The sequence below is a fragment of the Rhinopithecus roxellana genome, chromosome 13, assembly GCF_007565055.1.
Source record: "Rhinopithecus roxellana isolate Shanxi Qingling chromosome 13, ASM756505v1, whole genome shotgun sequence".
In the NCBI taxonomy this organism is placed as follows: Eukaryota; Metazoa; Chordata; class Mammalia; order Primates; family Cercopithecidae; genus Rhinopithecus; species Rhinopithecus roxellana.
Window position 1 is genome coordinate 82,945,005 of NC_044561.1, and position 14,954 is coordinate 82,959,958.

At 41.5% G+C, this 14,954-nt stretch overlaps 1 protein-coding gene across 2 annotated transcripts in view; it reads right to left on the reverse strand.

Moving 5' to 3' along the window:
• The window catches only part of CFAP61 (cilia and flagella associated protein 61), a 301,491-nt gene that overhangs the window by 58,353 nt on the left and 228,184 nt on the right, over positions 1-14,954 (reverse strand). For both annotated transcript variants that reach the window (XM_010369117.2, XM_030914334.1), the window contains exons 23-24: positions 8,042-8,369; positions 6,603-6,694 (exon numbers count right to left, since the gene is read on the reverse strand). In XM_010369117.2, coding sequence (XP_010367419.1) covers positions 6,603-6,694; positions 8,042-8,369 — 420 coding nt within the window. The remainder of the gene's footprint in view (positions 1-6,602; positions 6,695-8,041; positions 8,370-14,954) is intronic.

Consider the following 14,954-nt stretch of genomic DNA (forward strand, 5'->3'; position numbering starts at 1 on the left):
ACAGTTCAACTTTTAAATAAATACAGGCAACTGGTGGGTGTTTGGGTATCACACGGCACAGTCCTGAGGGGACTCAGCCAACTGTAAAGGTACAAGGTGAGATATACAGGAGGCACAACAGGTGAGTTCTGGGCCACCCCCAGTTGTGTGTGTGAGAGGCTGGGCATTTGGGGGTGCGGGAGGAGCAAATGGGGTTGGGGGATGGTGTTTCAAGGGAGATGGAAGTGGTCCTTTGTTTATAGAAATGGATGGATAGATGGGAAATCTACCACCATAACAAAGTACTTAAAAAATCCAAACTTATTAAGATATTATCCAAAAAACAATGACCTGCCCACAATGGAGGGAATGCATTCAAAAAAATCAGTGTTGAAATACATTTCATAACAGGGAGATATGTTCACAGTACATTTTATACTTTAGAAGTAGTTTACAAAAATGCACAGTACCATTTCATTTGTTTTGTATCAACATTTTCACAAAATGTTAATGGTCACTTTCTGTGGTTGGGAAACTGGGTAATTTTTATTGTTTATCCTTATAGTTATTTGACTATCTGCAGTTTCTAATTTTTAAAAAATGATCATTACTTCTAAAATGAGGGAAAGTTATTTTCAAATAATCAGGCTGTGGCATGGCAAGGAACTAGACTTTTTGATGAACAAATTGAGGGAGGGAGGGAGGAAGGAAGGAAGGGATAAAGGAAGGAAGGAAGGAGGGAGGGAGGAAGGAAGGAGGGAGGGAGGGAGGGAAGGAGGAAAGGAAGGGAGAAAGGAAGGAAGGAAGGCAGGAAGGAGGGAAGGAAAGAGGGAGGGAGGGAGGAAGAAAGGAAAGAAGGGAGGGAGGGAAGGAGGAAGGGAAGGAAGGATGGAGGGAAGGAGGAAGGAAGGAAAGATGTAAAGAAGGGAGGGAGGAAGGGAAGGGAAGAAAGGAAGGAGGGAGGGAGGGAGGGAGGGAGGAAGGGAAGGCAGGAAGGCAGGAAGGCAGGAAAGAAGGAAGGAAGGAAGGAAGGAAGCAGGCCAACTCCAGGCAGGAGTTGGTGTGGAAAGGCGGGTTCCTCTGGAGAAGAGTTTGGAAAAAGCCAGGACTGAGCCTCTGGCTGCAGGGGCCTGGTCTCCCCTGCCCATCCCTTGCCCTCAGCTCTTGCCATAGGCATCTCTCTAGGCCTGGATGCCTCATGGGCTTTGCTCATTCCCGGGTGTTTCCTCAAGTCCCGACTTCGCAATCTGAGCAATGACTCACACCATTGCATGGGGTGGGGGTGGGGGCACTTGACCTCACAGAATAACCTCTGGTGTCAACTTTAACTGATGGTCCAGGATATTCAGCAGTATTTCAGAATTTGGGGGTGCCTGTAATCCCAGCACTTTGGGAGGCCAAGACGGGCGGATCACGAGGTCAGGAGATCGAGACCATCCTGGCTAACACGGTGAAACCCCGTCTCTACTAAAAAATACAAAAAACTAGCTGGGCGAGGTGGCGGGCGCCTGTAGTCCCAGCTACTTGGAGGCTGAGGCAGGAGAATGGCGTAAACCCGGGAGGCGGAGCTTGCAGTGAGCTGAGAACCGGCCACTGCACTCTAGCCTGGGCGACAGAGCCAGACTCCGTCTCAAAAAAAAAAAATAAATAAATAAATAAATAAATAAAAAATAAAAAATAAAATAAAATATATGTAGATATATAGACAGTGAAGAATGTGACCTCCACATGTATTTCTAAATTAAAAACAAGATTTGAAAGACCATTTGAGTTTGGAAACAGCAGCTTTAGGTTTGGCTTCTGGAACCCAGGGGTTCATGTCCCCATCACAGTAAGGGACGACTGGTGAAAAAGCTGGAAAACTGCAGGTAAATTCTGAGGAGGGGCGGCTCCTGCACCATGGCAGTAAGGCTGGCGTCTGGGAGAGGAGGCACCACAGACTCTGGCAGCTTTATCTGCTAGGCTTTCCCAAGCCTCCTCCTCCTTTTAGGTTGAATTGTTTGAAGTGTTTAAAAAAGGGGGCCCAGGTGTCAAAGGGGCACACCTTGACATCCACCCATGTGGTTAACAAATCTTGACTTTACCAATAGTCTTACTAAATCCCCCACGTTCACCTTACAAGGACTTCTTTGTGTTTAGGAGGGCTGACTTGGATTCCACGTACGTGGCCGAAGCTGTGCACCTCAAGATGAGGGTCACAGTCACTTAGTTGGCAGTGACTTGACAAGCCCTCGAGGAGCCCTGCAGGCTGCAGACTGACAGCAGTGAGAGTCTGAGCATCTTGCGCCCTTAAATGTCATCCTGTTCCTTGAGAGTCTATCCTCAGCATCATTTTTAATGATTTTTTTGTTATGGACTTGTTGCATTTTTTGGTCTTATTTTGAAATGTAAAGACTGCATTATCATCTTTTGGCCTCCTCCATAAGTTTTGTCTGCATAATCCTAGCATACAGTGCCTTACAGAAATTACGGCTTAGAGTCCAGAAGCAGCTATGCTAGAGAAAGTGATGAGGAGGTTGCACTGATGGCTGATCTTAACTTTGGAAGGAACAGTGTCCATTTGAAGGAGATCTGGCACTATGTTAGCCTCACTGGAGGGTCCATTTGGGAACTGACAGTCCATCAAAATATGCTGTATTCATGTTCAATACGATTCACTCATACAGGGGTTTCTCAGACACAAATTACCCTTGTAGTGCAGGCCATTCTTATTCACAGTCGCTGACAGAACGGGACAACCCAGTGAAGCCCAGAACTCTTCCTGTAATTGCTCATAGAAAGCTGCTCCACTAAGTGATGCCGTAGGGCACCTCCCAGCCCTGCCCACATGGTGCAGGGTTCTGGGGTCAGGACGATTACTTCACAACTTTCCAATTTGGTAGGGTATGTCTCGCGTCTTCCCCTATTTTAAGTATATGAGTACATTGTTTAAAAATTTGGATATTAAATTTAAGATTTTGATGGAGTCACTGATTCTGATATGGTTTTTCTTCTTCTTTTTTCCCTGAATACAATTATCCTTTGGAGTTCCTTTATGATTTTGACAAAGGTTGGAAAATGGCTCTGGAATTCATGCCAAATGGAAGACACAGGACTAATCAGTCTTGATGTTCAAGAAATCAAGTTCCCAGCTCTCACGATGAACACACAATTTTAAATTTGATGGTATCCAAGGCAGAATTTGTTGTGACAAATTTCTTTATTCCGTGGTATATACGCCAACAAAGCATGTGGACTGGAATCTGTAAATTAGTTTATTATGTAGACGACTTGGGGTCCCCTTTCTTCCTTTTGTCAGGTTACCTCTCAAAGAGCTCATGAATTACTACAGTATCTTCCGACTTAAATATTCCAATTAGTGAGCACTATAAAAATCTGATAAGATTTGTCTGTGCTACATCTAGTGTATGAATAGTAATTCAATTTCTCTGGTGAAATATTGTTCAATGGGCTCCATTCTTGATCAATTGGCTATATTTAGGTGACTGCCTGACCATTTTGGCAACAATTTCACTTAATCAAATTAATTCCAATCCCAAAAGATTGCCATGGAGCCATCCTACATTTTTTTTTTCTTGGATAATAAAATGGAAAAAAAAATCTGTTTAGATCTTCTGTACTAATTAAAAAGGAGGCCCACCTGGCAAAATGGTTAATTAAAGTCAGGGGTCCTGTTCACATACTGTCATAGCACCAGCCAAAGAATCTATTTAAGTTGCACTCTTATTAAAACTCTCATTATCTAAAAACCCCTTTTGGCTCCTCCTCTGACTTTATTTAGAGAGAGCCAGTGGCTCATAAATAAACGATGCCGCATGTAGGAAATCATGCACTGTCCTTGAAGAATCTGGTTCTGGCTGGAACCAAGTCCAATATGTTCTAGCTCTTGTGCATATCAGAATCGAGTTATTTATCTGTGATGATCAAAGTGCTTAGCCTGTGAATACTCTGGGCTTTATCCTATTTACCTCATGCCCCACCTCATTGGTGGCAGATTGTACTTTCCAAAGATGGCCATGACAGTCTCCCCATCCCACACACTGTCCTGCAATATGACCTTGACACTGTCTGTCTTGAGAGGTGGATTCTCTATCCCCCACTCCTTGAATCTCGGTGGTTGTTGTGACTGTTTCAACAGAGAGAGTGGGAGAAGTGAGGCTGTGTGACTTTTGAGGGTGGGTCATAGAAGGCAAAGCAACTTCCAACTTGCTAGTACCAACACTTGCACTTGGAGCCCAGAGCCACCACATGAGCAGTCTGGCTACTCTGAGGCCACCATACTGTGAGGAAGCCCAGGCACTTGAGGACAGCCCAGGTCGGGAGGCCGTGGTGAGCACTTCCAGTCCTTGAGTCATCCCAGCCCAGCTGAATAACAAGCCTTCAGATTTAGTAAATGAGCCTTCAGATGATCCGGATCATTGATCTAACCCTCTAGTCTTCCCATCTAAGGCTGTGGATAGTGTGAAGCAGAGACAAGCTGTGCCCACTGTGCCCTGTCCAAATTCCTGACTCACAGGATCTGTGAGCAGGATCAAATGGCTGCTTCATGCCACTAAGTGTTTTTTATACAGCAATAGAAACTGGAACACTATTATGATCTTATGGTTTCCTGTATTATAAGAAAATTTTGCATCAGACCATGTGTACAGGACAACTAAAAGAATCTGGGAAAGGGCTAAGGGAAATAAGTTTTAAACATACAGCATCTACCCTTTTCCTGGAAGAACTGGGTTTCATTATTAATCTGGAATAATGATTAAAACAGCCATCTTCATCACTTACCGGCTACCTGTTTTGTCCAGACAATGTTACTTTATATATGCTCCCCAGCAATCCCAGAAATGCAGAGACGTTGAAGACCTTGTTCAAGGTCCATGGGAAGGAAATGGAATAGCTGGGATTGAGACTTCCTGAAGGGTGAAGAGCCCATAGCCTGTGCCATTTGAGTAGGCCCCCATTTAAGGAATTTTCCAAGAGCTTCTACTTGCATCTCATTGGTCAGAACCTGCCACCTGGCTGACCCTGTCCTTGAGGAAATGTGGGAAATGTGTTTAATTTAGGTTGGTCATATTGTTTACCCTCAAAAATATTCAGGAGAAGAAAACGGGAATGGAAATTAAGTAGACAGCTTCCAGTCTGCCTCATTGACTAAAAATCAAATGTGACCTATCCAAAAGGAAGCCCCCAGATGACAACACACACTGGGCTGGGACCACGGGTCAGAGAATCTCATTAGAGGAGCTCTTCAACTGACCAACCACCTGTGTCCTTTAAACAGGGGAATTCCCAACTGCACAGCTTCTGCTTTTCCTGGAGGGGAGGAAAACAGTGGGGTCTCCATGGCCATTCCAGATGCTAAGCAATCTACCTGCTCCATTGACATGAAAGTGGATTTTCAGTTACCTATCGATGCATCACAGGTTGCCTCAAAACGTAGAGGCTTAACGTTCTTCAGTAGGTGAATGGATAAATAAACCGATACATCCAGACAACAGAGGATCGCTCAGTGCCAAAAAGAAACGAGCTATGAAGCCACGAAGAGATACAGAGGAAGCTTAAATGGATAGTGCTAAGTGAAAGAAGCCAACCTGAAAAGACTATAGGCTGTATGATTCCAACTATATGACATTCTGGAAAAGACAAAGTGACTGAGACAGTAAAAACATCAGTAGTTGCCAGGCCTTAGGACAGAGGAAGGGACAAACAGGCAGTGCACTGAGGGTTCTTAGGGCAGTGAAGCTGCTCTGTATGATCCTGTAATGGTGGATATGTGTCATTATACATGTGTCCAAACCCACAGAATGTACAAAACCAAGAGTGAACCCTAATGTCAACTATGGGCTCTGGTTGATAATAATGTGTCAGTGTAGGTTTATTAATTGTAAGAAATATATCACTGGTGGGGGATGTTGATAGTGGGGGAGGCTATATGTCTGTTGAAGCGTTGGGGTTTATGGGAAATCTTTCTACCTCTGCTCAATGTTGTTATGAAATCAAAATGGCTCTAAAAAATAAAGTCTATTTAAAAAAGTAATGGTGTAAAACAACAGTACATTTTTATTATCTCACGGTCTCTGGGAGCCAGAAGCTGAAAGTGGCTTGGCTAGGGGATTCTGGCTCAAGGTCTTTCATAAGTTTTCAGTCAAGATGTTGGCTGGGGCTGCAGTCACCTACAGGCGTGAATGAGGCTGGAGGATCCACTTCCCAGGTGGCACGCTCATCTGCCTGGCAAACTGATCATGGCTGGTGCAGGAACCCTCAATTCCTTGCCACGTGGACCTCTCTAAACGGATCCCTAGAGCATGGCAGCAAGTCATCTAGAAGTGTGCAAGCTGGAAGCTGTAGTATCTTGACCTGACCTGACCTTGGAAGCCACAGAGTCATTTCCCCAGTATCCTCTTGGCTACACAGGTCAGCCCTACTCAGTGCGGCAGGGGCCACACAAGGGCATGAAGACCAAGTCACGAGAGTCACTGAAGGCCATCTAGGGGGACGATTACCCCAATGGGCTTCTGATGCGTGAACCAACACATTACAGTAAAGACTCCAAGTAAAGAATTTCATCCTCTTATAAACCAAGTTTTGTATTTGAAAGTAAAATGAAATTCAGAAATAATACTTACATAATTAGGCTGTGCCATTTGTACCTCCAAGGGAGTAGGAATGGCAGGCTTGGCAATATGCAGATAATGGTAAGACCCAGGAAGAATGCCCCCTAGAAGAGATGGCAAATTTTCCATTTCAAATGAATTGTTAATGAGATGAGTAACAGAGCTCACATTTTCATCACAGGACAAACAGATGCCTGCAGTGGTGCATGCTCCTCAAACTTTCACACTAAAGTACCGCCAAGGAACTCCCCGGGGTGGTTGACATTTATTTAACCAAATTGATGTGAATGTGACATGATATATCATAATGTAGCCGCCAATGCTCCAGGACGTGCCAAGCCGATCTTGTGTATCCTATGATTATCTGTAGCTCCCCGCCCTCTAATCTGTATCTGCCAAAACCAGATCAAGACCTTTAGAAGCTTTAAATTGTTGCAAATAGCATTCCTGTTCCTCATCCCTTCTCCAAAATATTAAAAAATTGAATTTAATTAGGACAATCAACAAAGTTCTTTGTTCAATGTTTTAGAAACTGTCATTATCGAATTCTTAATATGTTGGCTTATCCCTGAGGTCTGGACCTGTGCCAGCTCTGCTTCTGACAGCCCTCCCTTCTCTTGCCTGCCCACGGCCACCACCTTCCCTCAGGTCTCACCCAGAGTGAGAAGCAGAGCAAGACCTTGTGGGGCTGCCTAGTTAGGAAGAGGAAGTCAAGGATGGAATGTGGGGCCTTCATTTCTGTAATCTGACATTCCATTGACTGGACTGGGTTTCATGGACACCTTGAGGGTCTATGTACAGCTTTGTGGGTTCATCCATAAACCTCCAGGAAGTGAACACGGAATTCTGTAAATATGTGCATTTTTCTGGTAAAAGGTCCACAACATTCAGAAACACCATTTTCAAAGGTATTTCTCATACCCTAACAGTGAAGGAACCCTGCATTACTCATGAAGTCATCTCCTCCCTAGGGGCCAGAAAGGTTTACGGGATAAAAGTGCACTGCTTTATAGCTGCAAATGGTTAAGCTTATCCATACCAGAGCAGGCTGAGGCCTGGCTGCCTGAAAGAGTCTCCTTATCTCTGAACTTATAGTGAGAATGGAAGTTTTGGGTAAGATGTCAGGGAAAACCATCACTTTCCAGCTGTGAGATATCCAGACAAGTTAATAATCATTCCCTTGTCTGTTTTCTTATCTGTAAAATGGGAACCCCATTTAGGATATGGTCCATAATAAATGCTCAAACACAAGGAATCATAATAACAATAATTCCGGGTTTGTAATAAATGCCTCAGAAATTAGATAGACCCTTTCTCTGTCTCTGTGGCAACCCACTGAGATATGGAGGAGCCTTTTCCCCAAGCCTAAGAGAAACCTGGAGGTCTGGCCTGACTGCTGACCGCTACCTAATCTGTGGCTTCATCAAGGAGAAGGAAGCCTACTTGTATACCTTGAATCTTGGCTCCCTTGTACATGGGGATGAGCCGGTCAAGATCAGCTGGTGGCTCGGTCACAGGCTCAAGGGTTGGATCAAAGAGATGTAGCATAGCTGCTGCCAGCTGAAAGCCAATTTCTTTGGAACTGAAGTTGCTGTGAGTCCACTCATTTGAGTAGTATCTATTGGAGAATTTGGTGAGGGAGCCAGCAGCTCTGATGGCTATGTCATTGGTGTGGAAGTTGGTATCAATCACAAGTCGACCGTCATACACAAGACATGTATCATTGAGGGCTTTAAATGTTTCATAATCCACATTCTTCTCACAGAAGCTGAAGAACATCTACGAAGTGAACAATTACAGCAATATTCAGTTATCACTCTTCGTTTTACCTTCCCAAGAGTGTGACTAGTCCCCAGGGCATTTTATTATTTGGGGCACAAAAATACAAATACTAAAAGTTTGTTACCATGTTGTTTGTGTGTATATGAGAGATAGATTATCTTGGGTATGAAGAACACATTAAGATCCCCAAATGTCACTCTTATTCACTCAATTTTGACATCCAGTGGAGAGAATGATGCCAGGTGATGAAATATCTCCCACAAGTGTGAGTGGTTTTCCACGTAAGAGGGTTTACATTTGTACAGACCCTGCCTTCCCCTCACGCTCCTACATTTTGAACAGCTCTATCTCAGCCTCCATCTTCTTCCCCTTCCTGTGTCTGACACTCGGGTCTCTGCAGGTTCCTTCTTGGGTTGACCTCATCCAGTCTTCAGTTTTCAGACTGCCCATTGCTAGGTTTTAAAACTCAGTAAGCTTGTCCCTATATGATGCTCCAGAGAAGACGGGTGCTTCATCAGTCTCTGTATCTACTAGGTCTGGGTTCCTGCCTTGTTGCTTCCTGCTCTCATATGACAAGAGGGTCATTCAAGAAATACTGATGGCATACCTACCATATGCCAGGCACCGTGTGAGGGTGCCATAAGTAGAGGGGACACCAACCCCTTTGCATGCTCCTTAGAAATTATTTGTATGCCCTCTCCATTCTGTGCTCAGATTTCAATGCTTTCTTATTCTCATCTGGACATCATCTTCCACACTGATGTTGAAAGTCACTAAAGCAGTGCAAGTTAGTTGTTTTTGTCTCTAGTTGTTGGACCAATTGAAATAAGTTCAATTGATTTTATTTTTACCTAAAATAGTCTGCCAGCTTATTAAAAGCATGCTAAAAACTGAACATAAGACATGGGTCCCAACCATACTGATGGTCATCTCCCCACTTCCATCACATTCCTGCTTTACCCCCTCAACTGTTTCATTCTGTACAGACATCAGCTGTCCCTGGGCAAGAGGTAGCCAGCCCCTTCAGTATTACTGCCCCACACCCATGAATGGTTCCAGGAGCTTTCTGATCCTGTGGTAGCCACTAGTCATGCAGGGCTACAAATATTTTCATCTAAATTAATTTAAGTTAAATACAATGAAAACTTCGGTTCCTCAGTTGCAACAGCCCATTTCAAGTGCTCAATAGTTGTAGGTGGCTAGTGGCTGCCATACTGGGCAGCGAAGATACAGCCTGTTTCCATCTTGAAGAAGGTTCTATTGGACAGTGGGACTCAAATCCATCATCTCTATGATGTCCTTGGTCCTCCCTCAGGCAGACAGACTCTGTGCCCTTGCCCTGTCTTTATTCACTCAGTTGTCTCATCCCATCCCAGGATGCTTCTTTCTTTCAAGTCTTTTCCTTTTTTTTCTGTCTTATAACTCTCACCCAGTGGCCACAGGAAAATATATTTCTCTGAGTCTCTCTCTGATTCTGAATCTTTCTGTCTCCCCATACTCCTTTTTTGCTTTCTCATTCTTTTTCCCAATCTCTATAAAAAATAGATTTCCTACCCAGATAAATATATAGAAAGATATCTGATTTGAACTTAAATTACAAATAATATCAGTGCCATCAACCTCCTGAGCCCTTGAAAATGTTCAGAAGTCTCCTTCAACATCCTCACAGAAGTTCTTCTACCTACCCAATTTTCTTTTTCTAACTAAGCCTACTTTTCATTTAAGTAGCACATTAAATATACTAGCTCTTGTTTTTCTGGGTTTTAAAGATTACCAGTATTGCAGTAATGTTTATTTATATGCTTTTGGTGTAGGCATTCACAATTTTGGCTACATTTTGGGTTTCATAGGAGTTTGTAGACTAGACTGAAAACCAAATAAGCAAATCCAACGTTGTTAATAGGAACACGTGTTCCAAGTTATAGACCTTGCAAATACAGCCTATGTGCTTCTGTAATGCCAATGGAATATACATATTGGGTACAACCAGGAAGTGGAAATGGCTAGCCACACTGATGTTCTGAGTACATATTTCAAGACTACTTATACTGACAATTCTGATTAAGGACAGCAAAACTCCTTGGTTAGCTAGGGAGAAGGGTGGGAGTTGGTAGTCTGATACACTTCATTCGTTCATGCATTCAGACAAACACTTCTTGTGCCAGGCACTGTGTAAGGTCTCCAGAATGTCTTGGTGAAAAACATAAGCATGGCGCTCATGAGGTAACTAGAGAGATGAATCCCAACAAGATGAGGAAGTCTGCCTTGAGAGCCAGTGTCACTGCAGCCTCACCTGGCTGGAGGCTGGACCACCTGCTAAGTAAGAACCCTGGAGGCACCACTATCAGGCAGGATGTGGAGAGGCTTTGATGTGGGGACAAAACATCAATTTCAAGAGAGTTCTGCTTCTGCCTTGGTGCTATAACCTTCTGAGATGAGTCCTCCCACTGATCATAACTATAAACTCTGATATAAGAGGATTCTTATTAGTATTTAAAAGTTTGGGTAGCTTGTGTATTACAGTAAAAACTTGGAGAAATGACCAGGATGGGGATAATTTCCTTTATTTTAGAGGTTTTGAAAAAGTTTGCTTTTTAAATTACCTCTTCTCTCCATTTCCACATACAGGTATTCAATTTAGAGTCTTTTTTTAAAGACAGGATCTCACTTTGTCACCTAGGTTGGAGGGCAGTGGCAAGATCTTGGCTCACTGCAGCCTTGACCTCCTGGGTTCAAGGGATCCTTCCACCTCAGCCCCCACCATGTAGCTGGAACTACGGGTGCTTGCCACCATACCCAGCTACTTTTTTGGTATTTTTTGTAGAGACAGCCTTCACCATGTTGCCCAGGCTGGTCTTGAATTCCTAAGTTCAAGCCATTCACCCACCTTGGCCTCCCAAAGTGCTAGGATTATAGGCAGTGAGCCACTCTGTCTGGCCTCAATTTAGAGGCTTTTTTTTTTTTTTTTAAAAAAGAGTGAGCTGCAGTCATCTTATGCCCTAATAGAAAATAGAGATGATAGAGGAGTCAGTGAACTTGAAGTTATATCAATAGAAACTGTCCAATTTGAAGAATAGTGAGAAAGAGAAAAAAGAGACTGAAACAAATAAACAGAGCCTTAGAGCCCCAGGGAACAATATAAAAAACTCTTAACAGACATGTAATTGGAATCCCAGAAAGAGAAGAGAGAAGAATGGGGTAAGAAAAAATGGCCAATAACTTGTTAAAATTTAGTGAAAATCATAAATTTATGGATTTGAGAAATTCAGTGAACCCCAAACAAGACAAATTAAAAAAAATGCTTAGAGACATAATAAACACATAATACCTACAGCATCAAATTGCTAAAAACCAAGGATAAAGAGCAAACTTGAAAGCAACCAGTGGAAAATGACATATAGGGGAATGTTTTAGATGATTGTAGATTTAAAACTTCATGGACGTCAGAAGATGGTGGAAAAGCATCTTCAAAGTGCTGGGAAAAAATAACCTGTAAGCCCCGAATTCTATATTTGGTGAAAATAAACGTTAAGAATGAAAGCAACATATATTTTCAGATGGAGTAAAACTAGAGAATTACTTTTTAGCAGGACCTACAATACAACAAATGCTCTGAAGGTTGTTTTGGCTGATGGGAGACTTGGATTTTCAAAAAGGAAGATAGAACAAGAAAATTAGTAAATATCTGGGTATCTATAAAAGACTATTCTTTTTAATTCTCTAATATATAAATGACCTTAAACAAAGATTACAATATTGCCTTACTGATTTTTCAGTGTTTGTAGATGTAATATACAGGATGGCTATTAACAAAATAGACATCCAGAATATGGGGAGAAGGAACTGCATCGCTGCAAGGTTTTTACATTTTATGTGAAATGGTACAATATTAACTCTATTGAACATGAAAGATTGCTGGTATGTATTACAATCCACAGAGCAATCACTAAAAAATAAGATATAGTTAAAAAGTCAATCGAAATAGACCACTAAAAAATACTCTAATAAACCTAAAGAAAGCAGGCAAGGGGGAACACAAAAGAAAGAAGAGGGAACAGACAGTAAACAAATAATAAAATGGTAGACCTAAATCTAACCACATCAGTAATTACATTAAATATTAACGGTCTAAGTACTTTAAATAAAATGCAGAGAAGATAGAAAGCATGTGGTAAGTAGAAGTCTATGATGGTTCCCAAGATTCCCACCTCTTCCTTAAGTACAAGTGTGAACTGTGAAAGTATAAGGTGATGTTATATGGCACATGTGACTTTAGACAGGGAGATGATGCTTGGTGGGTCCGACTTGATCAGGTAAACCCTTAAAAGGGACCAGGCTTTTCCTGAAGAATGATTTGAAATGTGAAGGGAATTTGACATGAGTAAGATCCTCTGTTGCTGGATGTAAGATGGAAGGGGCCATGAGGTAAGAAATATGAATGGCCTCTAGAAGCTGAGAGTGGTCCCTGGCTGGACCAGCAAGGAAGTGGGGACCCCTGTCCTCAGCTGCAAGGAATTAAGTTCTATTACTATCACAGAAGCTTGGAAGAGGACTTCAAGCTCCAGAGAGAATGCAGCCTGATTGGTACCTTGATTTTAGCCTTGAGAGCCCCTAAGCAGAGAAGCCAGCCACACCTTGCCTGCATTTCTGACTGATAGAGCTATAAACTAGTAAAGGGATGTTGTTTTAAGCTGTTAAATTTGGGGTAATTTGTCATGCAGCACTAAAAACATTAATATAATCTTTATGATGCCTACAAGAGACACACTTCAGCCACAAAGACACAGATAAGTAGAAAGTAAATGGATGGGAAATATGTCATGTAAACAGCAAGTATAAGAATAATGGAATGGTCATACTAATATCAGATAATCTGGACCTTAAGATAAGGAATATTATTAAATATCAGAGATAAAGAGGGACATTTCATAATGATAAAAGGCACAAATCACAAGGCAGATATAACAACTATAAATGCTCATGGGCTTAATAACAGAGCCCCCAAAAAGATAAAGCAAAAATCAAAAGTATTAAAAGGAAAAACAGAAACTTCCAAAATAATAGTAAGAGATTGTAATACCCTTCTCTCAGCAATTAATAGAATGAGATAAAAATATCAGTAAAGACTTATGAGTGTCGAACATCACTATCAACCATATTGAACTAACATTAAACTCAAGCACATAATACGTATTCCTTATATGTTCACAAAGTTACTCAATATGCTTGGACATAAAACAAGTCTCAAAATTTTTTTTTTTTTTTTTTTTGAGACAGGGTCTTGCTCTGTCACCCAGGCTGGACCAGCAGTGGCGCCATCTGGGCTCACTGCAACCTCCACCTCCTAGGTTCAAGAAATTCTCCTGCCTCAGCCTCCCGAGTAACTGGGATTTCAGGCATGCACCACCATGCCCAGCTAATTTTCATATGTTTAGTAGAGACGGGGTTTCACTGCGTTGGGCAGGTTGGTCTTGAACTCCTGACCTCAAGTGATCTGCCCGCTTTGGCCTCCCAACATGCTGGGATTACAGGTGTGAGCCACCGTCCCTGTCTCTAAATGTCAAAACACTGTTCTCTGATCACAACAGCTACACTAGAAATCAATTCAAAATATAATATTTAGGAAAACTTTAAATATTTGAATATTAGACAGTGCAGTTCTAAATAATCCAAGGTTGAATAAAGAATCACAGCGAGATTAGAAAATATTTTGAACTAAGCGGTAATTAAAAGTTAACATATAAGTTATGGGATGCAGCTCAAACATAATGGAAAACTTACAGCTGAAATGCTTATATAAATCAACAACTTAAGGCTCTACCTTAAGGAACAAGAAAAAAGAAGGGTAAAGTAAATCCAAAGCAAGAAGAAGGAAGAAAATAATTAAGAGCAGAAATCAATGGAGGAGAAAACTGACAAATAATAGAGAAAATTAACATACTCAAAAGCTGGTTAATTGAAAAAGATCAATAATATTGACAAACCCCTATCTACACTGCGGGAGAGAGAGAAAGAGAGAGTCAGAGACAGAGAGACTGGCAGCAAACAGAGAGAGGGTCAGAGAGACAACACAATTCACCAATCTCAGAAATAAATGAGGGGTTATTACTACAGATCCTAGACATCAAATAGATAATAAAATAATATGTGAAAAACTTAATGTCAACAAATTTGACAAATGTAAATGAAATGGACAAATTTCTTAAAAATTACAACTTACAAAAATTTATAGAAGAAGCAGAAAATTTGAGTAGCCTTATATCTAGTTAAAAAAACAAATTTGTTATCAAAAGCCTTTCAACAATATAAACTCCATGCCCAGATTGTTTCACTGGTTAATTCTGTCAAACATCCAAGAAAGAAAAAATAACAATCTTGCACAAACCTTTTCAGAAAATAAATAAGGAGGGAACATTGCCCAAATTTTTTGCATGAGGCCAACACAGCTTGAACACCAAAACCTTACAAGGACATTACTAAAATAGAAAATTATAGATCAACATCCCTCATGAATATAGTTAAAAAATAGTTTCAAAAATTCTTAAAACATATTGGCAAGTAAAATTTAAGAATATACAGAAA